Source organism: Lontra canadensis, unplaced genomic scaffold (assembly GCF_010015895.1).
Source record: "Lontra canadensis isolate GAN:19392208 unplaced genomic scaffold, GSC_riverotter_1.0 scaffold2, whole genome shotgun sequence".
Lineage (NCBI taxonomy): Eukaryota > Metazoa > Chordata > Mammalia > Carnivora > Mustelidae > Lontra > Lontra canadensis.
Window position 1 is genome coordinate 8,043,121 of NW_022630996.1, and position 27,687 is coordinate 8,070,807.

Genomic DNA, 27,687 nt, shown 5'->3' on the forward strand with positions numbered 1-27,687 from the left:
TTCAAAATCTCTAGATAATAAGCTGCCATTGCTATTCTTGATTTCTCTGCCTTGGACGGTATCTATTGACTTGTCCACTGCTTTAGATATGGTCTCTCCTTCCTCCTTTAAAACGCAAGCTCCACGAAAGCAGTGACTTGGTTGTGTTTCCAGCTTTTCTGCAGAGCCTAAAACAGAGCCCGACACATTGTAGGTACTCCCCAAATAACCGTGGTGCCTAAAACAGAGCCTGACATATTCCAAAATAACCATGGAATGAGTAAGTGGCTACATCAAGACACACTTCTGGAAGTTTCTGTAGATGCTTAGCCTTTGGCTTGGCAAAGCACCAGTAATGCTCAATGGAAATGAAATGCGCCCTATTTTTATCTTTGCTCTTGCACAACTGTTATCTTCTGTCTCTTTTCTGATCAGTTTCCATATCCATTTTACAACTTACCCAGCTGTGAATATGAAGCCTGCTCAAGTTGCCATTTCATTTTGTAACATTGTATCACTAAGGACTGACAAGTTTTCCCCCAAGGAATTTTTTGTATTGTTTCTCTCTTTGTGGACAGTAACTATTATTTGCAATGCAGAAATCCATGAAGCTCTAAAAACAAAAACAGTTTTTATGGACTTGGCAGCACAATCTGACCTGATTTAACATGAGGCAGGTATGATTTCTATTGATTCTTCGTAGTAAGAGTGTAAATATTTAAGTACAGAAGGATTAACATGCTTTGACTACAGGGTGCTGCCCCCAAGACCCACAGGGATATAATATATCATCTGTATCTGGCTTAACTTTCTAAATAAAGAACATTCTGAAATCTGCAAGCCATCTGTCCCCAAGGTTTAAGATCTGTATCAAGAGCATTATGTGTTTGTTACAGAAATATCAGAGAATAAACAAAAGGACTAAGTACATAAATCTAGATCCAAACCCAACCCATTATTATGATTTCAGTGTATTTCCTTCCACATCTTTCTATGCGGATTATTCATGTTGAAAAAAATTCAATGATACTATATATACACTGTTTCATAAAATATTTTATCAACAGTGTTCCAAAAACGCATTTCCTTGTCAGTAGAACGTTTTTCATGCTGTTTTAATAGCTACCCTGTATTTTTTTTTAAGATTTTATTTATGTATTTGACAGACAGAGATCACAAGTAGGCAGAGAGGCAGGCAGAGAGAGAGGGGGAAGCAGGCTCCCCGCTGAGCAGAGAGCCTGATGCGGGGCTCGATCCCAGGATCCTGAGATCATGACCTGAGCTGAAGGCAGAGGCTTAACCCACTGAGCCACCCAGGTGCCCCACTACTCTGTATTTTACCACACACATTTAACCCCCTTATCCTTTCCTTCTTCTGCAAAGTCGTCCTTAAAAAGGGTTCTGCAAAATCTCCAGGGTTCTGTGCACCAGTCTGAAAAGCACCAGTCTGGCTCAGTATCTTCATTTGGCAGTAAAGAAACTGAGTCTCTTGATGGGGAGCTCTCCCCACCCTCACCCCCACCCCGGGGCTGCTCAAATCTCTCAGGCTAATTTGATTTACAACACACATCTCCAGAGATTGATCTCTGTCCTCGCTCCATGGTGTAATGACAGCTAAGCACAAGTCTTCCTTGCTCTTACCAAAATCTTAAAAAAAAAAATTTATTTTGAAATAATTATAGATTTCACAGAAAGTTGCAAAGAGAACAGGAAGATCTTATATACCTCTCACACAGTCTTTGCCCATTGGTTACACAGGGGAACTGACAATGATATAAGTCTTGTATATGGTTCTATGTCATTTTTATCACATGCATGAATTCACATAACCAGCCCCATAATCAAGACAGAGAACTCTCCTGTCATTGTGAAGATTTCCCTCGTTATCCCTTCAGAGACCTGTGTGTGCACACACACCATCCCCCTCCACCACTCCCAGCAGTCCTAATCCCTAACAACAGCTAGTTTGTTCTCCATCCCTATCATTTTTGTCATTTAGAGAATGTTATATGATTGGAATCATACACCGCGTGACTTTTTCAGATTGGTTTTTGTCACTTACATAATCACCTTGGGATCTACCCAAGTTGTGTTTATTGATAATTTATCACTTTTCATGCTGAGTAATATTCTAACATATGGATATGCCCTAAGTAGGAAGTTTTGGTTGTTTCCAGCTTTGGGCTATTACAAAAAAAGCTGCATGATTGATATATAGGTTTTTGTTTTGATGAATGTAAGTTTCCATTTCTCTGGGATAAGTGACATGAGTGTGACAGCTGGGTCCTAAGGAAAATGCCTATTTAGCCTTTTAGAAAACTGCCAGACTGTTTTCCAGAGTAGAGCATTTCACATTTCCACTGGCAACTCGTGACAGATCCAGTTTCTCCACATTTTTGCCAGTGTTTGGAATTGTCACAATTTATTATTTGAGCTGTCCTAATAGGTATATACTGGTATCGCATCATGGTTTTAATTTGTATTTCCCTAATGGTTAGTCATGTTGAACATCTCTTAGTTACCATCTGTGTGTCCTTTTAGGTGAAATGTCTCTTTATGGCTTTGGCCCATTTTCTAATTGGATTTTTTACTGTTGAAGTTTGAAAACTTCAGTTTTCTTTATCTAGTTGAGTCCTTTATCAGATATGTGGCTTACATATATTTTCTCCCAGTCTTTTAGCTTGTCTTTTTGTCCTTTAAAAAAAAAAAAGATTTATTTATTTATTTGAAAGAGAGAAAGCATGTGAGTGGGGAGAGGGCAGGGGGAGGGACAGAAGGAGAGGGAGTCTTAAGCAGACCCCATGGTGACTGCAGAGCCTTTCCTGGGGCTCAATCCCATGACCCTAAGATCGCAACCTAAGCCAAAACCAAGAGTCTGTGCTTAACCAATGACACCACCCAGGGTCCCCTCTTTTTATCCTTTTTATAGGATCTTTTGCATAGAAAACTTTTGTATCATTTTTTCGTTTGTTTTATGGATTACATTTTATATGTCTATCTAAGAATTTTTCACTAAGCCCTTGGTTCTGAAAATGCTCTACTATGTTTCTTCTCAGTTTTCTAGTTTTACATTTTTTTTTCTTTCCTTCCCCCTCCCCCTCTTTTTTCCTTCCTTCCTTCCTTCCTTCCTTCCTTCCTTCCTTGAGTTAGAGAGCATGGGCTTTCACACAGGTGGAGGAGGGGAGGGGCAGAGGGTGAGAGAATCTCAGGCAGACTCTCCACTGAGCAAGAAGCCTGACTTGGGGCTCGATCTCCCAACCCTGAGATCATGAACTGAGCCAAAATCAAGAGTGGGATGCTTCACTGATGGAGCCATCCAAGTGCCCCTAGTTTCGCGTTTTAAATTTATGATCCATTTTGAGTTAATTTTTGTAGAGGGTATGAGGTTTAGGTCTTGGTTCTGTTTTTAACCCATGGATGTCCAGTTGGTCTAGCACCATTTGCTGAGAAGGTGATCCTTCCTCTACCGAAACTCATTCCACCTTTGTCAAACATCAGTTGACCTGACTTGTGTTGTGGGTTCATTTCTGGGTTCTCTATTTTCTTGCATTCACCTGTGTATCTATGTGTCCATCAGGACCACAGTCTTGACTGTTGTAGCTGTACAGTAAGTCTTGAAATCAGCTCGAGTAGTTTCTCCTACTTTATTCTTCTATTCATTAGGCCTCTATTGATATGACCCTCTCTGGGAGGAGAGGAGTGCCTGGTTATTGCTCTTCACAAGACCTCCATGCCCCAGTGAGGGGGTGGTCCCATTACAGATGGACAGTCAGGGAGTTCTCATTAGATCTCTTCTGATACCACCCAACGAGGCTAACAAGGGGTGCCTTATTATCACAGGGTGGGACTGGGAGTTCAGACTCTGCACTTGGCCTTCTCTGACATAATACTAGGGGTGTTACTTTATACATCTGGGGGAGAGTAGAAGTCTGGGCTTTCTACTTGGGCTTTGCCGGCATGAGTGGGCATGGGACCACAGTTTTTTCTGTGGTGTTCGGCTGAATTAGAGTGATTATTATCTGGAAGTCTTCTTTCTTGCTAGGCTGCCCCTTTCCGGATCCCTTGGCTAGAGAGAACAGGCTTTATTTGGGATTTTTTTCTACCTGCATATCTTGCTGCAAGCCTAGAATGTAATAGGCAAAAGAAACCCCAGAGAACTCACCTCTGTCGTTTCTCAGACCCTGAGTTTCCTAAAAGGTCTTCTCTCTACCTATCAGAGCCTTCTAATATTTATGATGTATATAATGTTTAGAATTTTCTGTTTTACTTATTGGGAAGAAAAAGTATTTCTACTCCCATCTTTCCAGAGGCAGAAGTCAAAGAAATTTTTTTTAAAAAGCCAATCAAGTAAGGAATGTTACTCTCCTGCTTCAAAATTTCCAAGTGCTTCCCAGTGATTAGAATAAAATCCAAAAATCCAAATTTCTTATCAGTCCCTCAGAACAATCCTTGGCTTGGCTCCTGCTTCTGCTCTGACACACTTGTCCCAGCCACACTGGCTTCCTTTCCGTTGCTTGAACACGTTGTGAGACAACACCTTGTATAGGTGTAAACAGGGACTATGCCGTTAGAGGACCTGTCCCGAGCGGTGTGTGACCTCCCACCACTTGCTTAGCCTTTTTGTGCCTCTGTTTCCTCGTATGTGACTTGAGACTAAGAACACCACCAACCTCATAGGGTTATTGAAAAGATGATGTGATTGACACATGTAAAGTAATGAAATGTGCTGTGTATGCATAGGGACAATGCCCAGCATGGCAGGGAGCACTCAAGAGATACATTAGCTATGGGGATGAGCTCCTGAGTGGCTGGCTGTTCCTTGCTGCCTGGCTCCCTTTCCCCAACTCCTTTTGTGCAAGCTGGGCTCATTTTAATCCTCTAAACCTCAGCTCCACGGCTGAGTTTGCTAATCTAAAGTAGCCTCTCCTCCTTTCTCTGAAGCCTAGCCTTCTATATTGGCTCTTTTCATAATCTGCAATATCTTGCTAATTTATTACTTGTTTACTGTTTGTCTCTTTCCTTCTGGACACAAGCTTCATGAGGGTAGGGACCTTGTCTCTTACTGCCTTATCCTCAGAGCCCAGAACAGAGTGGCACATAGTACACTCTCAATAAATATTTATTGGATGGATATAAAAATTCAGGTCATTTATGGTTACACACTTAGGACACAGGATGCTGCAATAGACATTATACCACCTTAAAAATTTTTTCATAGGATGAAGTTCCTCGAGTGGGATCACTGGGTCCGAGGATATGCAAATTGCCTTTTTGACAGATTGCATTAATTTATTGTCTGGCAGGGGTCTGATGAACGTGCCGCACATCTGCACCCTCCACTTAGGGCTTTTAGGAGGAAAAAAAAGCAAGCCTTGAAATACAGTCTTCCTCCTATACTTCTACATTCACAGTAACTACCTAATATTCTGTTATACTTTGCAGAGATGGGCACTGGGAACCTGGGCTTAAATTGCTTCCCCGGGGTCGCACAGGGTTAATGAGAGCTGGGATGCCGGCTCAGGCAGTTTGGTTCTAAACTCTGCTCTTAACCCTCAAGATGTGCTTTTTCTGTCTGTGTCCTTCAGTGATTTCTGGGCCCTGGGACGCTTGAGGACAGCTGCCCCATCCACGGAGGGGGAGACACCGCGACCCCCAGCTGGGCAGAAGAGCAGAATGAGAGGTGGGTAGGGGAAGGGGCAGGAGGAGGGAGGCATCGGTCGTGGGGCATAGGAGGCTCCCCCTTGCCTCAACTTCCCCTGACGAGAGAGGCAGAATGAGCGCTGGTCATTCTCCTTGTAGTTTTCCTTTCTAACCCTTCAGCTCTGCCTTGTCGCTCCTGAGTTCAGCCTTCAGCACTTGGCCCAGGTGAGTCCGCACTCGATTACAGAATTCAACAGGCGATGCTGGCCGTGGGGCTTCCTTCTCCCGTTCTCTATACTCTCGCAGATGTTTCAGTTTTTCCCCGATAAAAAGTAAAAGACAAACAAACAAAAAATAGCCCCCCTTGCATTCTAGGGTACCTTTTCCAGGCACCCTGGGTGGGTGCGTGTGGGGATTTGCCCCCGTGCCGAGCTCATTAATGGGCACGAAGTGGCCTCTGCAGAGGAACTTACCCCGAACCAGGAGACGCGGCTGTACCCGCTTCACCCCTCGCTCCTTAGCCCCCCGCCCGTCCCACTAAAGGGGGAAGACAGGAATAGGAGTGAAGGGTGACTCCTACGTGTGGCCTTGACCCTGTTTACCTGGGTCGGGCCAGAAGCGTGACTTTTCGCTACGGACTTGTCATCGGTGGATTCTCTTTTAAAAGTAAAGTGTTTTCGAAGACATGGTGAGGACGGGGGGCGCGATATTCTTTTCGTTTCCAGAAGGACTTCATTTTTCCAGTGACAAAGAGTGGTTGGTGTGCTTCGTAGACACACTGGAAGGTCGTCTCTAGGGCCCTTCGAAGGCCTCTGGAAACCTTTCCCAAAACTTCTGCTGGCTGTGGGGTGAGTTATTTTCCTTAGAGAAGAAAGTCACCGCTTCCCGGTGGGGCCCCGAGGTCGTGGCCCTGGGCACAGGTGGCTGGGGGAGGGAGGGGGTTTGAGCAGGGCTGGCCGGTGAGGCAGGTTTGTCCTCGCCCACGGGCAGGTGTTGATACAACAGAGCTCACTCTGGGCTCCGGAGCACCTGGGGAGGAGGAGTCCTGGGAGGGGCTGGTGGCCGCAGGGAAGCCACCTGAGGAACCCCCAAGCCAGGCTGGTCCCGGCCTGCCACTCACAAGCCCTAACCAAACACCACTGGCCCAGGGCAGCGGGGTGGGGGGGGGGCATGCTTGGTGGGGTTGGTCTGAGGAAGCAGCGAGAGCAGCAGCCCTCGCCCTACCGCAGACACCTGCCTAGGACCTGCTGGGACAAAGCTGGGGTAAGAAGGCTTTTCACCCTGGGTTCTTGGTCTGCTTGGTGCTATTGTATGTCTTTCTTCTATGGAAACATTGCCTTCTTTACCAGAAGGGGGAGTATGAAAAGTTTTGATTCCTCTAGGTGTCAAAAGGCAAAAAATGGAGGTTAAGGCCAGATGTTTGGGTTCTAACTAGTACATTGGGAGCTAGCTTCTGAGCATCGGCTTTGTGGCTGAGCTGGGCTGGTGATAGAACGGAAAACATGGCATAGTTCTAACCCCATGAAATTTACTAGCTAGTGGGCAACACAAATGTTAAATAAGTAATTGCTGGCGATTTATATTCTGGGATTTTCATTCTGGGGGTGCTTTGTTCACCTGGTGTTGGTGGTGGTCTGGAAGGGCTTGTGGAGGAAGAGGGTCCTGACACTGAGGCTCCCATGAGGGATTATGTTGGGTGTGCGGGATATGGGTAGGGGGCAGAGTGAGGTTCCAGATCTAGGGGAAAGGGTGGACAAAAGTCCTGGGGGAGGAGGGAGCTCTGGGAGAAGTTCCGTGTGTCTGGAGAGCAATGGCAAGAGAAATGAAGCTGGAGGGGTAGGCAGAAGCCAGATATGCAGGCTTTTTGTTGGACAAATCGAGGGTTTTAGCTTTATTTTATGAGAAATAGACATGATAGAAAACTTAAAAGCAGGGAAGGGATAAACCCAGTGTCTGGCAAATAGTAGCTACTGTATACATTATAAAATGAAATGAGCTAAGGGGGCCCATTCTGGAGGAGTGGTGGTTATTCTGGAAGGTCGGTCTTTGGGGCAAACAATTTATCTTGGCAGTGGCAGCACAGTGCAGAGGGTCTTGGATGAGAATGGATTCTACATGAACACCCTTTTTCCCTATAGAGGACATACAGATTTATTTCATTCTGGCTGACTGCATTGGGTTCTGGAGGTCAGCTTAATCACTTTCCTGGTGATGGATATCTAGGTTAGATCCATTTATTACAATTATTATATACGATGTTATCAGAAACATCCTTGTGCATCCATTTTCCCAGACATCTCCAAGTTGGTCTGGATGAGGAGCAGCGGAAATCCGGGGTCATGGGTATGAGTAATATAAAATTTGATATACACTGACATATCGCTCTCCAAAAAAACTGCACAAATTTACACTTCAAGTACTAAGTGTATGAAAATGCCTGCTCTCTCATACCATCTACAACAGGAGTTTGTAATCGTATTTTTTAATCCTTCGCCAATCCAGTAGGTAGTGAAAAGTGCTATCTTGTTTTTGTTTATATTTTTAAAAATTAGGAGCCATTCCTGTTGGATTTTTTTTTTTCGAGCTGGATATTAATATAATACAACAAAAGCCAGTTTCGATCTAAGGTTTCTACGCCCTTATTCTCTCCAACATCTTTTTCTCCCACAGACCAAGGCTGTGTCAAGATGGCATCCGTGTTTCGCAGTGAGGAGATGTGTTTGTCCCAGCTGTTTCTCCAGGTGGAGGCTGCCTATTGCTGTGTGGCTGAGCTTGGGGAGCTCGGATTGGTTCAGTTCAAAGATGTAGGTGCTGCGTTCTTGGAAGGCCAGAGGAAGGTGGGGTGGGAATAGACGTCACTTTCACACCACTTCTTAGTAGTGAACCAAGTGCAGGGAGAAGAGCCGTGAACCGGGGTAGATAGAATTCCATTTGGTTCTAGTTGTTCTGGCTAAGACGTGGGATAACATTGAGCAAGTGATTTGCGTACCTGTTCTCCTTTCCTCCGTATGAATCTCCTCTCTAGGAATGTTTTGAAGCCCTACTACAGTCAGTACTTGTTAGACGGCATTATACATTCTTTCCTAAGTGGTGTCTTCGAAGAATTTGATCTCTCCGATGGGCCTGTAGATTACCAAACCTTGTTCCAAGGACAGAAACCAGTACTTCCTAATTAGTCAGTCTGAGGACGAAAGTATCCTGCAGCGCACCGTCTCCCTACGGTGGTTATTCTAGGGCCACATGGTCTTGAGTGTGATGTTGGGGTATCGTTTCCCAGAAGTGGTTTCCTTACCAAGCTTTTTTGAATCTGATTTAGAAAATTGGACTCTTTGCCCCGTTACTTCCTCACCAAGATCACGGTCAAAACTAAACCCCTGCAGGGAAGGGTCATGACTTGGTCTTTGCATCCTGAGTTCCTAGCATAGGACCCGATGGGGGGTAGCTCCTCAGTGACATTTACTGGGCAGGAAGTGGTTTTGTTAATGATTGTGGTAATTTTGGAAGAAGCTATGCAATTTCAGGAGCCCCTCGTATTCATGATTCCACTGAGGGTTTCAAGGCTCATTGGGACGTAAATGCCGCTAAAAGTTAGGAAACCGTGTCAATGGGAGGACTGTCTCTTAGAAGTGTAATAAGGCTAGAGTTGAGGCATTTGCGGGATTAAGAGTAACATTTAAGAATTTAAGAACATTTAAAATAACCCCAAATTACATTTGGAGGTGTGAGACTATCAAGGTTTTTGCCTGTAACTCATGTCTTGTGCATGGAAATATTTCCCAAAATGATTCCAGCAACATTTTCCAGCATTAAAAAAACAAAAAACAAAACAGAACAAAAACCACCACAACAAAATAAACCAAAGGGAACATGTTGATGGCTGTTGATACCAACGGCCTTATGGTTTCTCCCCACTCTAGTTGAATGTGAATGTGAACAGCTTCCAAAGGAAATTTGTGAATGAAGTGAGGAGGTGTGAGTCACTGGAGAGAATCCTCCGTAAGCCGATTTTCTGTTTACTGTCTAAATGGGAACTGGTGGGGAGGTAAGTGGTTTGCAGGAATGGATTATAACAAACATGTCCCTATTTGAATAGGGGCAAAGTGTTCTTGGGACAGCATGGGGAAGGGAGGGTTGGGACTCAGATGCTGTGGCAGGTCCCAGGAGCAATTGGGGCAGCTGAGCCGGCTGAAAGTCGGCTGTCTGCTTGGATCCATTTCTCAGGTTAGAAAACACAATCACCTTGGGCCTTCTGGTGGGGGTTTCGTCCCACAGGTTTTCTGGAAGATGAGATGCAAAATGAGATTGTGCCTCAATTGCCTGAGAGGCCCCCACCGACCCCTCTTCCTCGGGAAATGATTACGCTGGAGGTATGTTGAGCCAAGAACATTCTAGCCCGCAGGCTTCCCTCTTTCTTTTCCTCTCTACTTCCTTTTATAAAACACTGACTGCCTGCCATGTACAAGGTTCCTTAGAGAGAAAGAAAACATGGCCATGCCATCTAGAAACTTCTAGAGCTGGTAGTGGAGGAAGGAGGGAGGGCTGGGCAGTGGGAAAGGATGTCAAAAGGTAGGCAGAGCCAGATCCTGGAAGGCCCTGCAGATCTTGATTTTAAAAATTGGATATTTTATCCTCAGAAGAGGAAGGGCCCACTGAAGGAGGCAGGAAAGTAGGTGGGGAAGCTTCACTGCCAAGCCTTATCTCTGCCTGGGTTTGTTTTTTCCTTTTAAGATAACTTCAGATTCTTGACATTTTTGAAGCTGTTAGTGGTATAAATAAAGATACTCTAACAGAGATATGAGACTTGCAACTCCACTGGGAAAAAAAAAAGAGAGAGTGAGAGAGAGAAAGAAGGAAAAGAAAAGAAAAAAAAATCAATGCATTTGGTATTGGCCGACTGGTTGGTTTTGAAACTCTACCCTCTCATACATTCATAGTCATAGCCAGTTAGATAAGGTATAATTGGATATGTGCCAACGGTCCCTACTCAGTATTTTCCTCCTGGGTATTATTTATTGCTGTTGCTTTTAAGGATTGATTTGTTTGTTTTGGAGGGCGAGAGAGAACGGGTGTTGGGGGCAGAGGGAGAGATGCTTAAGCAGACTCTGCACAGAGTGTGGGGTCCGAGGCAGGGGCTAGATCCCACGACCTTGAGATTATGACCAGAGCTGAAACCAAGAGTTGGAAGCTTAACTGACTGAGTCGTGCAGGCACCCCTGGATATTATTTACTGTAAAGATGAAATTAGAACAACACGAGCTTATGAGTAACAATATCTGTCTAACCATTGATCAAGGGGACAGACTGATTCGACTGCTATAGCAGTTAGTGGGGTGTTCCCCCAGCATTCCTAGGGAGGGGAGTCCTTCTGGCTAGAGTACACAGTTGGCTTTGGGCCCTTGTCTTGCAGAATTTCTAAAGAGGATTTCATAACAATCCTAGAGGAAGTATTAATTCAAAAAGAAAAAAGTCTACCCACAAATCCATCATCTCAGCAAAAACTGCCTTTTCTGTTTTCAGGTTTTGTCCTTATCAGCTATATATTTATGTAATTATTATATGTCCATAATCTACATTATAATTTTCTCCTTTTTGCATTTACTATTGCATTATAAACTGTTTCTTAAATAATGTATGATTCTCCAAAATGTTTTTAAAGGCAGCATTATTTTTAATAGAATCATTAAGTGGATAGAACAAATGGTTAAGAAATGGGGATTTCATTTTTCCCCCCAACTCTGCACCACTAATATCTGTCTTTTACTAGGTGACCTTAATCCATTTTCACATAGTGTGGTTGCTGATTTACTGGCAATTGTCTTTGTTAAATATTGAGTTGATAGAGTAGAATTTTAAAAAAATATGTGTAAGGTATAAGGAATAATGATATAGCACACATCTAGTGCCATCACCCTATATGACATAAAAGTTGACCACGGTGACGCTCTTAAAGCCTTCTGTGTACCCCTCCCCTCCCCCTCTTTCTCCTCCCCCTTCTTTCCCCTCCCCAGTCCTCCAACCTTGAGATTATCTTGTTCTGAATTTTGTATTTTTCTTTTCCTTGTTTCTTCATAGTTTTATCACATATTTAGTCTTCTAAATAGCATATGATTTAGCTTTGCACATCTTAGTTTTATATAAATGGAATCATGTTTCTTCTTTTGCAACTTGCTGTTTTTTAAGACACCATGTTGTTTCATGTTTCTGAAATTAATTTGTTTTTACTGCTGGGCAGTGTTTCTTTTATTGCATGTACCATACTTTATGGAACTTTATTCATTTACTGTTGATGGGCATTTGGATAAATGAGAAATGAGCTTTCATATTTTTAAGTCATATACCAAACCTTAGTGAATTCATGAAATGTGTCCAATAGAGACTTGATCTTTACTTATTAGATTTTGAATTTCAATACCTATATCTTACCTTTCTAAGATTTCTTAATGATTCCCCTTTTATATTTAACTTTTCTTTCATTTTAGGACATGTTGGTTTAATAATTTCTTGGTGTGTGTGAATGTGTGTGTGTTTAAGTGATGCCTTCTCTTATCTCTTTGAGCTTTCTAAGAAAAGCCTTAAATTCTCTTTTAGACTAATCCACAAAAATAATTTCACCCAATGTAAATTTGTGTTATGATTGTTTATTTTTTAAAAATCTTTCTTATCATTAGATTTCTTCTTGAGATTTGTTTTTTATGCTCATTTGGAAGGAAGATTTTTTTTTCTTTGTTTATGTCTTGCCTGTTATGTTCACATTTCTCTCTATAGCCTTTTTTACTTGCTTGTACCTGGTTCTCCAGACTCCAACCCAGAACTAGAGATTCCTCTTTTTTTTTTTTTTTTGAGAGTCCTCTTTTTATCTTTCATCATTACAGTGTGTTTGAGGCAGAAGGAATTCTCAACCTGTAAATTCACTCCAGCTTCCCTTTTTTAGTGTTTTAAATAGGGGAGAGACATTCAATTTGCTGAAATGCCTTAGCTTCTTCAGGAAGCTAATTCTCATCCCCCCAGAGTGTTTTCTAATCCTCCTTATTTGATAAAAATGTATCTAGTTTATAGCTCTGCGATTATTTCGAGTTGGACTAAACATGCCACTGGACTTCTGACAACATTATGATACACTGAATTCTTCTTTAATATTTAGTCATTTGTAGTGGTTAATGTACAGTAAATATCTCAGTACCGTCTGCCTGCTTTTCCTTCTTTTTCCATTCTGCATAGACTCTTCTAGAAAAACTAGAAGGAGAATTACAGGAAGCCAACCAGAACCAGCAGGCTTTGAAGAAAAGCTTCCTAGAACTGACTGAACTCAAACATCTCCTGAAGAAAACCCAAGACTTCTTTGAGGTTGTTATCTGGGGATTATTTATTAAAGGGACCTTTCCCCCAGAGCCTCAAGTTTCCATTTGGAAAACTGGCTGGTTTGGAATATGCTAATCACACTTGTTTTTCTCCCATGTTGTGGTTGTTAGTGAGGGGGTTGAGGGCATTCTGGGTGAAACTGGTGCCAATTGGAACTAAATGCAAAAATATTATGATGCTTGTTAGGAAATATGTGCCCTAAACACGCCAATAGACATGGAAGTGAGAACAAAGCACGACAGTGAGTTTGGGCTGATTTGGGATTTCGGTAGTGAAAGACCGGGGAAGTTCTTGATCTGGCAAAGACCCCTCGACTTCTTGAATTCTGTTAACCATCTGTGGAAAATTAAAGTTTTGTTAAAAATAGACAAACCTTTGTGATGTAGGGAGCTTTGAAGATCGCCTAAATACATTTAAGAGAAAGCAGGTTTCCTTTGACTTTTAGACGGAAACCAACCTCGCTGATGATTTCTTTACGGAAGACACTTCGGGTCTCCTGGAGTTAAGAGCGACGCCTGCCTACGTGTCGGGAAAGCTGGGGTTAGTGGAACTCTGCTCTGAAAGTTACATGTGGATGGGTTTCTGGTCCCCGAATGAGTGCCTGGAGTGTGATAGATTTCCCTGAGGGTTTGAGCAAGTGAATGAATGAATGAACATGCCACTGGAAAGAAGGCTATTTCACATGAATATAGACTTCCCCACAGTAATAAATCCAAGAGTAACCTTTTCAGGCTGGTGGAGTGGAAGGTAGTGTTACCTGCTTGTTAATGGTGAAACTAACATTCTGGGAGCCTGAAGACTACAAAATTTGTGTTGTTCCTACATGAGGAGGTTGTGGGGAGAATTATTTATTTATTTATTTTTTAAAAGATTTTGTTTATTTACTTGACAGAGATCACAAGTAGGCAGAGAGGCAGGCAGAGAGGCAGGCAGAGAAAGAGAGGAAGCAGGCTCCCCGCAGAGCAGAGAGCCCGATGCGGGGCTCGATCCCAGGACCCTGGGATCATGACCTGAGCCAAAGGCAGAGGCTTTAACTCACTGAGCCACCCAGGCGCCCATGGGGAGAATTATTTAGATGTGTTTTCTCAATGGGTCCCTGCTTCCTTCTCTTGGAAATACTGCGTTGGCAATAAAACAGATTTGAAATTTGCTGTTTGAAGTGCAATTGGCAATGAGGTAGCTATATGATCACATTGTCCATAAGAAGGAGTAATACAGTATTAAAGTGCATGGTGATTCAAAACGGTTGGATTTCATTCAGTGTCCAAGTACAATGGATGGGTATGTATTGAAAACATTTGATCAGGAGGTTAGATAGGATCAGCGTAGTTTGAAGTAAAAGACCAATGAAAGTAACCATTTTAAAGTTAATATGAAAAGTTTCAACTGGAAATTAGACACCAGGATGCTTTTAAAAGTAGAGATAAATGGAAATCAGTATGTCTGTTTCACTTCTAGTACATTATTTATAAAAATGCACAGAGCCCGTTGTTGAGCAGTTGGAACAGTTCCTTTCTTTAGCTAGGGTGCCCTAATGGATGAGCTATCCTATTTCTAGTTGCAAGTAAGTGACTTTGTAGTATCAGGGTGATTAAGGAAGTCTCAGCACATCAGAGGAAACAGGAGGCCAAAAGGGACTTGGGGCAAGTAGGGGCTGGGCTGCCAAGTGGCCTTGGAACCATGGCCAGCTAGGGAGTCCTCCTCGTGCTCAGAGGGCAGTAGGCCTCCATGTCATGCTGGTGCGTCCTCAGGTCCTACGGGGCCGTCTCCCTGCACCCCGCTCCCTGGGCCTCAGCAATGCCTCCCTGTCTGACTGCCCAGGTTCACGGCCGGGGTGATCAACAGGGAGCGGATGGCTTCCTTTGAGAGGCTGCTGTGGCGAGTGTGCCGAGGGAACATCTACCTGAAGTTCAGTGAGGTGGACACGACTCTGGAGGACCCCATCACGGTGGGTGTCGCGGGCTGCGGGGAACTGTGTTCTCGGTTTCCTGGGGCCCTCATCTGGGGGCGGGTGGTTCTCTGAAGCAGGGCTCTTCACTTCTGTGAAGCTAATAGCTACTGCCTTTCTTTCTCCTGGCTTTTCTCTTCCCCCAATTTTTGTAAAAAAAAAAAAAGTATAAAAGGTCAATTCAAGCGTTGACGGTTGTGAACACCCCACATTGTTGTGAACACCCCACAACTGTTCATGCTTCCAAGACGCAGCTGTACCAGGTCCTGGAAACTTAGCAGCGCTCCTGCCCCATGAGGCAGAGGCTGGGTCTTCCTCACCAAGAGCTAAGAACTGGGCTTGGTCAGTGCGCCCCAAGTTTCAGTGTGCACCTGAGCAGGAGCGACCTGGGCATCGTGTTAAAACGAACCTTTGGAAATAATGTAAAGCAGCGCCCTCCCTCCCCAATCCTAAATAGTGTTCCCAGGGTTCCCATGAGCAGCTGTCAATGTAACGATTCATTTTTATCTTCTTTGCAATTGATGCCTATGATCTCCAGTGAGTTCATGTGACCTTGTCTATCTACTTACGGACTTTGTTTCCAAGTTTTCTCAAGAATCTAGACACTATGATGAGCATCTCCGTGCATGTCATTTTTATTGTCTTTTGAATTACTTCCTTGATATACATTCAGGGAAATAGGTTTACTGGCTTAAAGGGTGTGGGCATTTTCATGACTCTTGGTGCCTCCTGACAAATGACTTTTCAGTGGGGCCATACCTCATCCCAGTGCCCTGAGTGGCATGTGGTGGGTACACTGGATTGGCTGTAACTTTTCCAACAATGGATTTCATTATTTTGCCTTTACCACCCTCTACCCCAAACTAAGTAAGTGTAAAATAGCACATTTCTTTGCTTGAACAATTTCATGTGGGGTTGTAAAATATATATTCTTTCTTGTGGATTATCAAACTTGGACTTGAGAATCGCATTTTAATCAGAGTTCCTATGGACATACAATGAATCAAAAATTAGACATGGCTTTACCTTTGTTAAACATCCACTCACCCTGGAAATGAAAATATTGTGTGTGAGTTAACTCTGGTGAGCTAGGTCTGCTTTTTTCATTTTAAGCCTTATAATAATAACCTGGTTTCTCTCTTCTGCATGGTTTCTCGTTTCTGAACCCCCCTTTTAAGTATAGTGTTAGAGCTGAATACGGGCTTGGCTGTGGTCTGGCTGCTGTAGCCCGTAGTGGGGTTGTTGTTTTAAGGCTGCCTTGGCCTCTCTCAGTGGCCTTGCCCTCAACTGTAAAGAAGTATAAACTTAGATCAACGGGGAGAAGCTGACGTTTTCCAGTTGTAATCTTTTTAAAAAATTTTTTTATTTTGAGTGCCTGGGTGACTCAGTTAAGCATTTGCCTTCGGCTCAGGTCATGGTCCTGGAGTCCTAGGATCGAGTCGTGCCTGGGCTCCCTCTGCCCTTCACTCTGCTCATGCTCTCTCTCTTTTCCTCTCTTCCTTTTGCTCTTTCTCTCTCTCAAATGAATAAAATCTTAAAAAAATTTGTTTTTAAGTAATCTCTATACTTATAGAAATTAAACTTATACCCTGAGGTCAAGAATCACATGCTCTACCAAGTGAGCTAGCCAGGCACCCCTCTGGTTGTAATTTTTAAATTAAAAAAAAAAAAATCTAAAAACGGGATTTTACATTTCTATTACATTATAACCGAAAAGAAAAAATTGGTACATATATATAAAATTACATATATATATTACCATATATATTATATAATATATAGCTTTATACAGATAAAATATACAGATAAAACTATATTTTATTTATATTTGTATAGTTTTTACTGTTCTGATTTTCCAGAAAGAAGAAATTAAAAAGAACATATTCATCATATTTTATCAAGGAGAGCAACTCAGGCAAAAGATCAAGAAGATCTGTGAAGGGTAAGCGGCTGTTTGTGGCTCTTCCATCAGTGATGCGGGTCACGATCAGGTGGAGAGGTGTGTGAGACAAAGTACACTTGACTGGGGTTCCTTTGAGGTCCCTCAGGATTTTAAAGCAACTCTCCTGCATTTGATCAGATAGCGTTAAAAATGCGACTGATCTTCAAGAGCTGTGGGAACAGGAGCGGAGAGGACCTGGAAGTAGACATTATAACCACATCCGTGCATTCCTCTCATGCCCTCCATCAGCCGCTAAGAAGCAGGCATACCTCATGCTGAGTTGCTTCTGATCCTACAGAATCCATTTACCGCAGGGGAAATGATTCGGTAGACAAAGCTGTTATTGCAGTAATATATTCTGTGGTCTTGTTTACCTAAAAGCTCCCAGGTTCTTCAGTTTGAGGGGAGCTCACTCAGATAATGGAATCATAGCTTGAATTGAAAGAGTGCCGAGCAAGGCGTTGGGAACTCTTAGAATGGGGACTTGTTTTCCCACTGCCGAAGAGACAGTTATTCTAGAAAAAGGTGGTTCTCTAACCAGAGGCCACAAGTGATGGCTTTGGCAGAAGGCGACGTGGGGCGTGCTTTCCAGGGGTCACCCCCGGTGACCTTCGGAATGTCCGAAACACAGGTTTCGAGCCACCATCTACCCCTGCCCGGAGCCCGCCGCAGAGCGCAGAGAGATGCTGGCCGGCGTCAACGTGAAGCTGGAGGATTTAATCACCGTGAGTGAGGCGCTGAGGCGCGTGACCGCAGTGGGGGCTTTGAGGGGGGCTACCTTTGTCATTTCCATGAAGTCCCGTGTCCCAGGGCCCTCGCTTCCAGGCGGGATGGAATGTTAGCTGTGCTCTCCCAGCGATCGCGATGGGAGATTTCATCATCGGAACAGAGTGTTCAGTAAGCTGGGGGTGGTGATTCTGAATGTCAGGACGGCTCTGCCTGGGCTTGGCATTGACCGCAGCCCCGGTGAGCTGTTGGGTGGCTGGCCCGGTCGGATAGAAGGAAACCTTTATGGTGAGCCCGGCCTGGGCCACAGCCAGTCTGACTGATTCTCTTTCCATTGACTCACCCAGTTGTTTGAGCGGACCAACTACTTCTGTAAGAACAGTGAGCGAGGCTAGTGTCACCACGTGAGCACACCCCAAATTCACAGCCTCTTGTAAGTCAGTTGTCATCCTGGGTGGCACTCAACACTTATGTGATTGGAGCACTTGCTTCAAAAAGCTTTGAAAGGAATCCCCTAAAAGCAGCTGGGCCCGCATCACGCTGCTTCCTGTACTCATCGCTGTCCTGTAGAACTTTCTGTGGACATGCTGTCTAACCTGCGAGCACCATGCTGTGCCCACGAGCCACACGTAACCACAGAACACTTGAAATGTGGCTAGTACAACTGAGAGACTGAATTTTTATTTTATTTTATTTTTAATTCTTTTTTAGAGGTAGGGAGGGGCAAAGGAAGAAGGAGAGAGAAAATCTTAAGCAGGCTCCATGCCCAGTGCAGAGCCTGATGCAGGACTTGATCTCACGACCCTGAGATTGTGACCTGAACCAAAATCAAGAGTCAGATGCTTAACTGACTGAGGTGCCCCCTGAGTTTTATTTTTAACTGATTTTAATTAAATTTAAAATGTTCAGTATTTAATTTAAATTTAAATTAATTTAATTAAATTAAATTTAAAATGCCACTGTATCAATTGTTAGCACTGTTCTGGATCCTCAGGGATTATCTTTAGAGATGGGGTGTGTGAGTGTGTGTGTGTTGTGAAACTCTTAGAATAACAGACATCTTTGCCTTCCTGGAAAAATCTATGCCTAATTTCCTTAATCCCCTCTAGTCCTTCCTTGTCACTTGTCAAGGAGATTGTGGTTCCCTGACGCAATTACCCTTGAACATCTTTCCCCAAACACTCCATACTAGATTTTAGGAGAGTTTCATGGGGAAAAGAAGTTACTCCACACTTATGTTCCTATTGAGTATGACCTGGGGCGCCACTGGTGAAGTTGCTGAGATGGGTACACTGGTAGCACTAAATAGAAATGAATCCCATTAAATAAATTCTCTGTGGGCAAATTCTTCCATTCCCTCCTTCATTAATTCACTGGCCATTTACTGAAGACATTATATATATATAAAGCATTTTGATAGATGTATTAATTTCCGAGGGCTGCTGTAATAAATTACCATAAACTGGGGGGCTTACAACAACAGAAATTTATTTTCTCACAGTTCTGGAGGCTCAAAGTCTGAAATTCAGGTGTTAGCAGAGCCCCTCTTTTCTGAAGGCTCTAGGAAGGGATCCTCCCTCCCCTGTTCTGCTATGGTCCCAATGCATGTCACCCCCCTCCCAAACTCATATGTTGTAAACCTAATGTTCCAGGCGATGGCCTTTGGAGGTGGGGCCTTTGGGAGGTGATTAGGTCATGAGGGTTGAGCTCTCATGAATGGGATTAGTGCCCTGATCAAAGAGGTCCCAGAGAGCATGCTTTCCCCTTCTACCATGTAAGGATAGAATTTGAAGTCTGCAACCCAAGAAGATCCTTGCCTAACTATGACAGTAGACCCTGATCTCAGACTTCCAACTTCCAGAACTGTGAACAATACATTTTTGTTGTTCAAGCCACCCGGTATGGTGTTGTATGATAGCAGCCCAAATAGAATAAGACACCCCCCTCATGTCTGGTGGTTGTTGACCATCCTTGGTATTCCTTGGTTTGTAGATACATCACTCCAGTCTCTGCCTGAACCACACAAAGCATTCTTCCCTGTGTCTCTAGATGTCCAAATTTCTACTTTTTTTAAAAAAAAGATTTTATTTATTTATTTGACAGACAGAGATCACAAGTAGGCAGAGAGGCAGGCAGAGAGAGATGGGGGAGAAGCAGGCTCCCCGCCAAGCAAAGAGCCTGATGCGGGGCTCAATCCCAGGACCCTGGGATCATGACCTGAGCTGAAGGCAGAGGCTTTAACCCACTGAGCCACCCAGGTGCCCCTACTTTTTTTTTTTAATGGAACCGGTATGGGGCTTGAACTCACAACCCTGAGATCAAGATTGGAGCGGAGACCAAGAGTCGGATGCTTAATTGGCTGAGCCACCCGGGTGCCCCTAGATGTACAAATTTCTTATAAGGGCACCAATCGTGCTGGTCAGGGCCCACCGAACTCCAGTATGACCTCATGTTAATAACATCGGCAAAGACCGTGTTTCTAAATAAGGTCACTTTCATAGTTACCAGGGGTTAGGACTTCAATATATCCTTTTTTGGGGACACAGTTCAATCCAGGACAAATAGTACTCTAAGGAATTTAGAAGGAAAAGAAGATACAGTGTTTGCCCAAGCATTTGAACCTCAACAGGGGAAGATAAACTGCTCAGGAGGGTGGATGGTTTGGGAGGGCGGCAGGCCAGAGGAGGGAGCCCGGGGTGGGAGGAGACAAGATGGCCGAGGATTTCCGTCTTGGCACAGTGCCAGAGCTCCGCGTGACTGTTCCTTGTTTCTCTGTGTGTCGTTCCCGGTCCAGGTCATCACACAAACAGAGTCTCACCGCCAGCGCCTCCTGCAAGAAGCAGCGGCCAACTGGCACTCCTGGGCCATCAAAGTGCAGAAGATGAAGGCCATTTACCACATCCTGAACATGTGCAACATCGACGTCACCCAGCAGTGTGCCATCGCCGAGATCTGGTTCCCGGTGGCAGACACTGGGCGCATCAAGAGGGCGTTGGAACAAGGCATGGTGAGTGGCAGAAGGAGCAGGGAGGGGGGCGGATGTGTCACGTGCAGTCTCAGCAGTGCCCCCTCAGGCACTCAGAGGTTCTCAGCCTCCCACGTCCCATGAACTTCCCAAGGACAGTCTCCCTCATCTCCGCATTTTCAGTTCTTACTCCAGGACTGGGCATCGATCAGAAATTCCTTTTCAGGCCAATAGTCAACATTTCTTCGATCTTCAGCAAGTGCATATTGGGCATGGAGGGGCCAGCCACTCTGCGGGTTGTGACTGTAGATTCCACACTCCATGCGACGTGGGCCCGTCCGTTCCCTCACGAAGGTCACAGCCTGGCTAGGAAGACAAACAACCAGACACCTGTGCTCGCTGTGAGCCCACAGCTGTGCTCAGCACTAGTGGAGGTCACAGCCTTCATCCTTCACCTCTGCTGATGGTCACTGTGCCCCGGGAACAGATCTAGGGCTGTGCGGGCAGAATAAGACCCTTCTCGGACAGACATTCTAGAAAGGAAGACAGATAGTAAGCATATCCATAACTAATGTGATTTCAGGCAGCAATGGTGGTGAGCAGGCAGTGAAGTGGGGGGCAGGGGAGGATGGGGTGGGGAGGGAGGCTTTGCTCTGATCACCTACTCACCCTGTTGGGGAAGAAGGGAATGGTGTCCCATGGCCAAGCACATACCACCTGTTCCTGGACACATGAGACTGGCAGAAACTGGTGAGTCACATACACTTAGAGCCCAGGGGAGGAGGACACCACATGCTGCAGAGGGCCACATGGAGGTTGTACTTGGGGCTTGCACCGGGGGCAGAATGAGCCAGCAGGGGCGATGCGGGGCCGCCTCCTACAAGAAGAAGGGGCCCTTGTTTCCGTGCAAGGACGTGAGGAGATTGTTTGAGTACATTTCTGGGGTGGCAGGGAGCTGGAGGACTAGGCAGGGTGCAGCCGGTCTGGCCATGGGGGAGCTAGCTGGGTGGGGAGCCCTTCCTGCCTGGTGGCTGGCAAATCCCGTGAGGGCAGAGGAACTCATGGTTTGGCCTTTGGGACCCTGTGAGACTCGAAGATGTCAAGGTGGCCCTTGGAATTTTAAGTCCTACAATACCATTCGAGGGCTGTAACTGGAGAGGGCCCCTCCAAGCAGGTGGCTTGGAGCAAGAGCGGGTGGCAGGGTAGGAGGAAGAGCTTTCCAGCTGGAGGGTCTGAAAGTAAAGGCCTTGAGATGGGATTGGATTAGGAGGTAGGGGCTATCTTTATCCCCCAGTTTCAATGAGGAAACTGAGGCACAGAAGGTAGAAGGAACTTGATCCTGGTCCTGGAGCCAGGAGGCAGGATTTGAATGTCCCCATATCATACTCCAGTAATGACCCAAATGGGGCACTTAAGAAGAGCATGTCACTCAGACTGGGAAGGGCAGTGGTGCTTCGTGGAGGAAGTGGTATCTGGGCTGAACCATGGAAGGGTGATCAGTGAGCAGGTCACCACCTGAAGGTCACGGGCTGGAGAGAGGGTAGAGCTTAAAGAATGGGAGGAAGATCAGGGAGAGGCTGCGGCATGGTCCTGAAGGACTTCTAGTGGCATAAGACGTCTGATTTTATTCTCATGCTGGAGTGACACAATCCAGTTTGCATTTTAGAAAGGTAGGATGGGGGTGGGGGTGCGAAGAGAGTCTAAGTCAATATTGGGAAGTAGTCTTGATTACAAAACTGAAGAATTTTGATTTCATTCTTTAGGTAATAAGAGGCCTTGGAAGATTTTTGTGTAGGAGGGTAGCGTGAATGGAGCAGTCTTCTCTGTTTGTTTTCTCTTATCAAAGAAGGATTGCGCCGTCTGAGGGATAGGATACACGGAAGGGAGAGAGACAGAGGAGGACGGTGAGGCTCGGGGCTAGGCTGGTAGGGATGGGAGCAAGAAGAAGAGACACTTGAAAGGGACAGGCAGCAAGATTTGGTGATCGATTCACAGAGTGATTGATCCAGGAGAAGGGACACGTCTGATGATTCCAGAGGCTCAGGGATCTGGAGAATGGAGTCTGCTGAAGGAACATTGAGGCCAAGGGAGGACCTGGCTTAGGGGCAAGTTGATGAGTTTGGTTTTAGGTTCCTGGGTTCTGTGGGGTTGCTGAGCCATGAGAATTTGAAAGCCTGGGCAGGTAGTTAAAACAGAATTCAGAGGAGGGTCAGGGCCATTTGGAAGAATGGGGCAGAATTAGGAAAGTGGATAAACTCTTGAGGGAGTGAGCAGAGAGAAAGGAAAAGAGAATTACACTCAACAGGTCCATTTGCAGGAGCAGGAGAATGGGAATGGCCAGAACTCTACTTGCTTTGACGACTCTCCTGTCGGATAAATTAGATAAGTATTAGGAAGGTTTTCACTGTTACAGATGTGGTCATGGGTCTCACAGAGGTCAAGAAATTGTCCCAAGTTCACCTTTAAAAGATGGCGCGGATCAGACTGTGATCCGTGTGCTGACGCTCAGCTCAAAGCTCTCTTTCTTACATTTTTGTCAATGTTTTTTGTAGGAACTAAGTGGCTCCTCCATGGTCCCCATCCTGACCACAGTGCAATCTAAAACAGCTCCTCCCACATTTAACAGGACCAATAAATTCACGGCCGGCTTCCAGAATATCGTAGATGCATATGGTGTGGGCAGTTACCGGGAAATAAACCCAGGTAAAGGGTCTGATGCATTGAATAATGGGAGAGCTTGAAAATGAAAAGTGGGTAAGATTGACCTCTCGGGTGGCAGAGGAGGTGAATTGCTTATAAGTGTGACATCCCTAAAATCTTGTTTCGCTCCCCGATGTCCTGTGTTGTCTTGCATTAATGGCGATTAGTGAAAGCTTTGTTCTTTGTCAAGATTTCACCTGTTCTCCTTTAAACCATACCCTGACTGGGCAGTCAAGTTCCGTTCTTTTTCCCTTACCAATTCAATGAGGGTCATGTCTCAGCATCTTCACAGACGTGTAGCTGTTTTGTGGGTGAGATGAGAACACACAGGACTTGGAATCAGAAGACTGGATTCTTAGTGCTATAAGCTATGTGATGTTGGTTGCCTGGTCTGTAAAAACAAAGGGGGTAGACCAGCTGCCCTTCAACCATGTCGTCCACAACGCTCTTCTCCTCCAGCCTGTGTCCTAATCTTGTGACTGGTAATGCAGGGGCCCCATAGGTTGGGTATCCTGTGAGTGACTGCTGGAAGTGCCTGGTGCATGTGAATGGCGGAGAAACAGACCAAAAATGGTAGTGGAAAATATACAAAACACTCAGAGACAGAAAAGTGGTTTTATTGTTTATTTTTTTACAGCAGGCAGGAAGGAGAGAGGGAGAGGGAGGGATAGAGACTCCTAAGCAGGCTCCATGCCCAGCCTGACTCCAGGCTTGATCTCACCATCCTGAGATCATGACCTGAGCTGAAATCAAGAGTTGGACCCTTAGCCAACAGAGCCACCCAGTGCCTACCACCCACTGCCCAGAAAACTGGTTTTAAATTAAATCCCATTAAATTTTGTGATCTTGAAAACTCAGCTCATTTGTAAATGGGGAATAATAATGCTTGCTTGTCAATTAGCTGATGTACGTGGGAGCTAAGCAAGTGCTGGGGTTGGGGATGGGGAGGGAAGACAAAACAAGAAAGCTCCAGGGGAACCAGCTTGTGCGGCATGGGACGTGATGGACAGATCTTTGATGGGGATGCAGTGGCTGTGGGAAGGACTCAGGCTGTTGTGGGTTTCACTTCTGCAGCTCCCTATACCATCATCACTTTCCCCTTCCTGTTTGCTGTGATGTTTGGAGACTGTGGTCATGGGATCGTGATGCTACTGGCAGCCCTTTGGATGGTCCTGAATGAGAGACACTTGCTCTCCCAGAAGACAAACAATGAGGTGGGTGTCCACTGAATATCTTGCCTCATTTCCTTGAGGTAATAGGTAGAATATGAAAAATGTGTATGTTGTTTTCACCACAGAAACAACATATTTTACAAAAAGCAGAAGACAGAGAGTGGAAAAGGGCCAAAATCTAACACAGATATTCCTGTCCAAAGTTCAATGCTTTGGCTGGTGTGGTGTGGTTCCTTTCAGAATTTTTGGTTTTTGTACATTGCTTGACAAGGCATTGATCTTATTTTTAAGTTTTTCTCCCTAACATTGATTTTTTCCCCCTCTGATTATAAAAGCAATATAGGTTTATTTAAAAAAATCGGGAAAAAATACAACAATTTAACTACCTAGAGAAAATCACAACTAATGTTTTTATGTATCATTCCAATTTTTTCTGTGCTTGTACACAGTTTTTTAAAACTGGAATCAAATAGTGCATATTAATTTGTGGTCTTCTTCTTCTTTTTTCTTTTTTAATACCACAAATATTTTTCCTAGGGCACCTTGTTGGTACAACCATTTGGGGGTCTGACTCTTGATTTCAGCTCAGGTCATGATCTCAGAGTCCTGGGATTGAGCCCCACGTTGGGCTCTGCACTCCATGGGGAGTCTGCTTGGGATTCTCTGTCTCCCCCTCCCTAGTGTACATGCTCTCTATGTTTCTAAAAAAAAAAAAAATCACAAATATTTTTTTCATGGCCGAGTCCTTCTCCTGCAATCAGTCCATGACCAGTGTTCTTATAAAACACCAAGAAACCCTTCACTTTGACACTTGAAGTGTCTGCACTTTTTGTGAAGTGACTTCTCGGTGTTGTGAAGGTTGAGACAACTCAAGAGTCTACAGTCTTTCAAAGTTAATTAGTTAGGGTCACATTATGTTCACTGTAATACATTTTATAAGCTGGAAATATGCCTTTAGTTGTGTTCTGCATTTTAAGAATATCTACAAACTTTTATTACAAGTTGTCTTAACCAGAGCTAGTTCAGCGATGTCACAGTGGGTTCATCATCAGCACAGTTAGTGGGAAAATCCACTCCTGGCCAGTAGAGTTCTGCATGACCAGCATTTTAACAACTGTAGTTGCCTATAATAAATATTGATGTCCCAAGGATACACTTGAACAGGTCTGAGAATGATCAACCCACATCGTTCTGTATTCTAGAAAGCACTTGAATCTTCCTAGTGAATGTGCTTAGACAGAGACTCGATTTTGTAATGACAAGACCCAAAATGAGTGTGGATTTGAGTTGCCGTGAAATTGAGCCGCCATATGAGTCCTGCTCTGTGCTTGTCTTCTAGAAGCACTTGAGACAGTGGCTGCTCACTGTCATGTCCATTCCCTAACATGTGAGGCCTCAGCTTGTGCCTCAGTTATGTTTCCTAACCAATGATCACTTCAAGAATATGGGGCTTATATGGCTTTGCTTCCATAATAACAATTTCCAGTCTAGGACTTTCCTAATTCATAGATAGAAGCTCCGGAAAATGATGTGTGTGCTCCATTTGGATCGCTTTGATGTTGCCTCGTCCCATGGCCCCTCTGTGTAGGGCCTGCATACCTTGCCAAGGCTATTTCTGGTGGTGCTGGAGACATCTGGTGACATACATCCCACCCCTGGGGTCTGGTGCCAACCCCATTGACCGTCATCTTCTCTGTCTCCCTGAGGCCAGATCTGGAACACCTTCTTCCACGGACGCTATCTGATTCTCCTCATGGGCATCTTCTCCATCTACACGGGCTTGATTTACAACGACTGCTTCTCTAAGTCTTTCAACATCTTTGGCTCTTCTTGGAGTGTCCGGCCCATGTTCAGAAACGGCACGTGGAAGTAAGTTAATAGACTGACATGGGTCTGGGTGACCTCAGTGGCAACAAAGAACTCCATTTTATCTCCTGAGTGAGAGACCTCAAACCCACCCCTCAGTAACTGGACTGGTAACTGTAAAACATGGAAATAGTTTTTAAAATTTCAATTAACTCTATAGCATGGAGTGCACAGTGTTACTGTGAAAGCTAACGGTAGAGCAGATAAAAATGGGGCATCTTGGTATCAGTCACAGAAGCCAAGTTCTCCGGAGGAGAAGGAGGCCTTTGAAGCAGGCCTTGTTCTGGCAAAGAATTGAAAACAGTGGAATTAGGGCATCTAGGTGCTGAGGAGAGAAGGCTTATGTGGTTGTTGAACTATATAAATTATTGGTTCCCCACATTCAAGGTCGTAGACTCACCTGAAGGGCATTTTCTTTGACAGCTTCAGAGCAGCTTGATTCAACATCAAAAACAAAGGAGGGTATGGCTAGTTTTGCAAAGGTGGTTCCCTGTGTTTGCCTGGTGGGTGATGCAGTGAGGAGAGCGGGTAGGGCGGCATGGGTGGGGGTAGGCGTAGCTGGTGAGGACATGGGTGCAGAAGAGAGAGACCCGGGAGCTCTCTCGATGCCCACAAACCACAGCTTGGATGGATGTTAAGAGTGTAGATGGCTGTGTCATGGAGGGTCAGTGTGTCCCTTTAGCTTCTCTCCTGGGTCTAAGTTCCTTGCAGCGGAGGACAGGAATGTTAAACAAACAAACAATATATGAATTAAAATGAAGATTAAGACATTTCCCAGAATTACAGATGGCTATATTGACAAGGGTTTTTGTTTTTGTTTTTGTTTTACAATTAGTACCCCGATGAGACGCCTAGGAGAACAAAGCTTCCATAGATTTAAAGGCAAATTACTTAGTTTTGCTCTTTAGATTAAAATTCCTAAGCATAACGATGGACTCTGAAACATGTTGAATCAGCATCATTTCACCAAACCACCAATATGAAATCTCATTTGCCCAGGAGTGTGACTGGGAGAGGTCTAAGTCAACTGGTTTTTGTCACTCTGCAAATGTGGGCTGGAATGTTCTTTTATGCACGTATGAATGATCTCCGGCTCAATTCAGCACTCCTGGAGGCCAAGCCCAGTCTGAGGGCTGCTCCGCCACGTGCCCAGGCACTGACTGTGTGAAGCGGGACCTCATTGACCGAGAGACACACGAGAATTGCCGTCATCCATCAGAATGGTAGAGGACCGAGCAAGCTAATTTCGGTCACCAGTCACAAGCCAGGTCTTGGGCTTGCTTTCCCTGACACCTGACTAGGGGCACTGGCACAATGCTCGTCAGACCAAGACCACCAGAAGCCTGCCGTCGTCCCCCAGACTGAGTTTATTGACTCAGGGGATGGGGTG

General features: G+C 44.8%; 1 protein-coding gene across 2 annotated transcripts in view; it reads left to right on the plus strand.

The window, feature by feature from the left end:
- Window positions 1–5,839: 5,839 nt before the first annotated feature.
- Window positions 5,840–27,687, plus strand: part of ATP6V0A4 (ATPase H+ transporting V0 subunit a4) — a 51,904-nt gene continuing 30,056 nt past the window's right edge. Inside the window, exons 1-13 of one of the 2 annotated variants that reach the window (XM_032868274.1) lie at window positions 5,840–5,844; window positions 8,290–8,423; window positions 9,537–9,615; window positions 9,892–9,986; window positions 12,838–12,963; window positions 13,424–13,518; window positions 14,800–14,926; window positions 16,786–16,868; window positions 17,500–17,593; window positions 20,389–20,601; window positions 23,112–23,262; window positions 24,334–24,473; window positions 26,143–26,300. In XM_032868274.1, the coding sequence (XP_032724165.1) occupies window positions 8,307–8,423; window positions 9,537–9,615; window positions 9,892–9,986; window positions 12,838–12,963; window positions 13,424–13,518; window positions 14,800–14,926; window positions 16,786–16,868; window positions 17,500–17,593; window positions 20,389–20,601; window positions 23,112–23,262; window positions 24,334–24,473; window positions 26,143–26,300 (1,478 nt within the window). In that variant the 5' untranslated portion in view covers window positions 5,840–5,844; window positions 8,290–8,306. Of the gene's footprint in view, window positions 5,845–6,832; window positions 6,883–8,289; window positions 8,424–9,536; window positions 9,616–9,891; window positions 9,987–12,837; window positions 12,964–13,423; window positions 13,519–14,799; window positions 14,927–16,785; window positions 16,869–17,499; window positions 17,594–20,388; window positions 20,602–23,111; window positions 23,263–24,333; window positions 24,474–26,142; window positions 26,301–27,687 lie in introns of those variants that run through there. The other variant, XM_032868263.1, reaches the window with a different exon arrangement.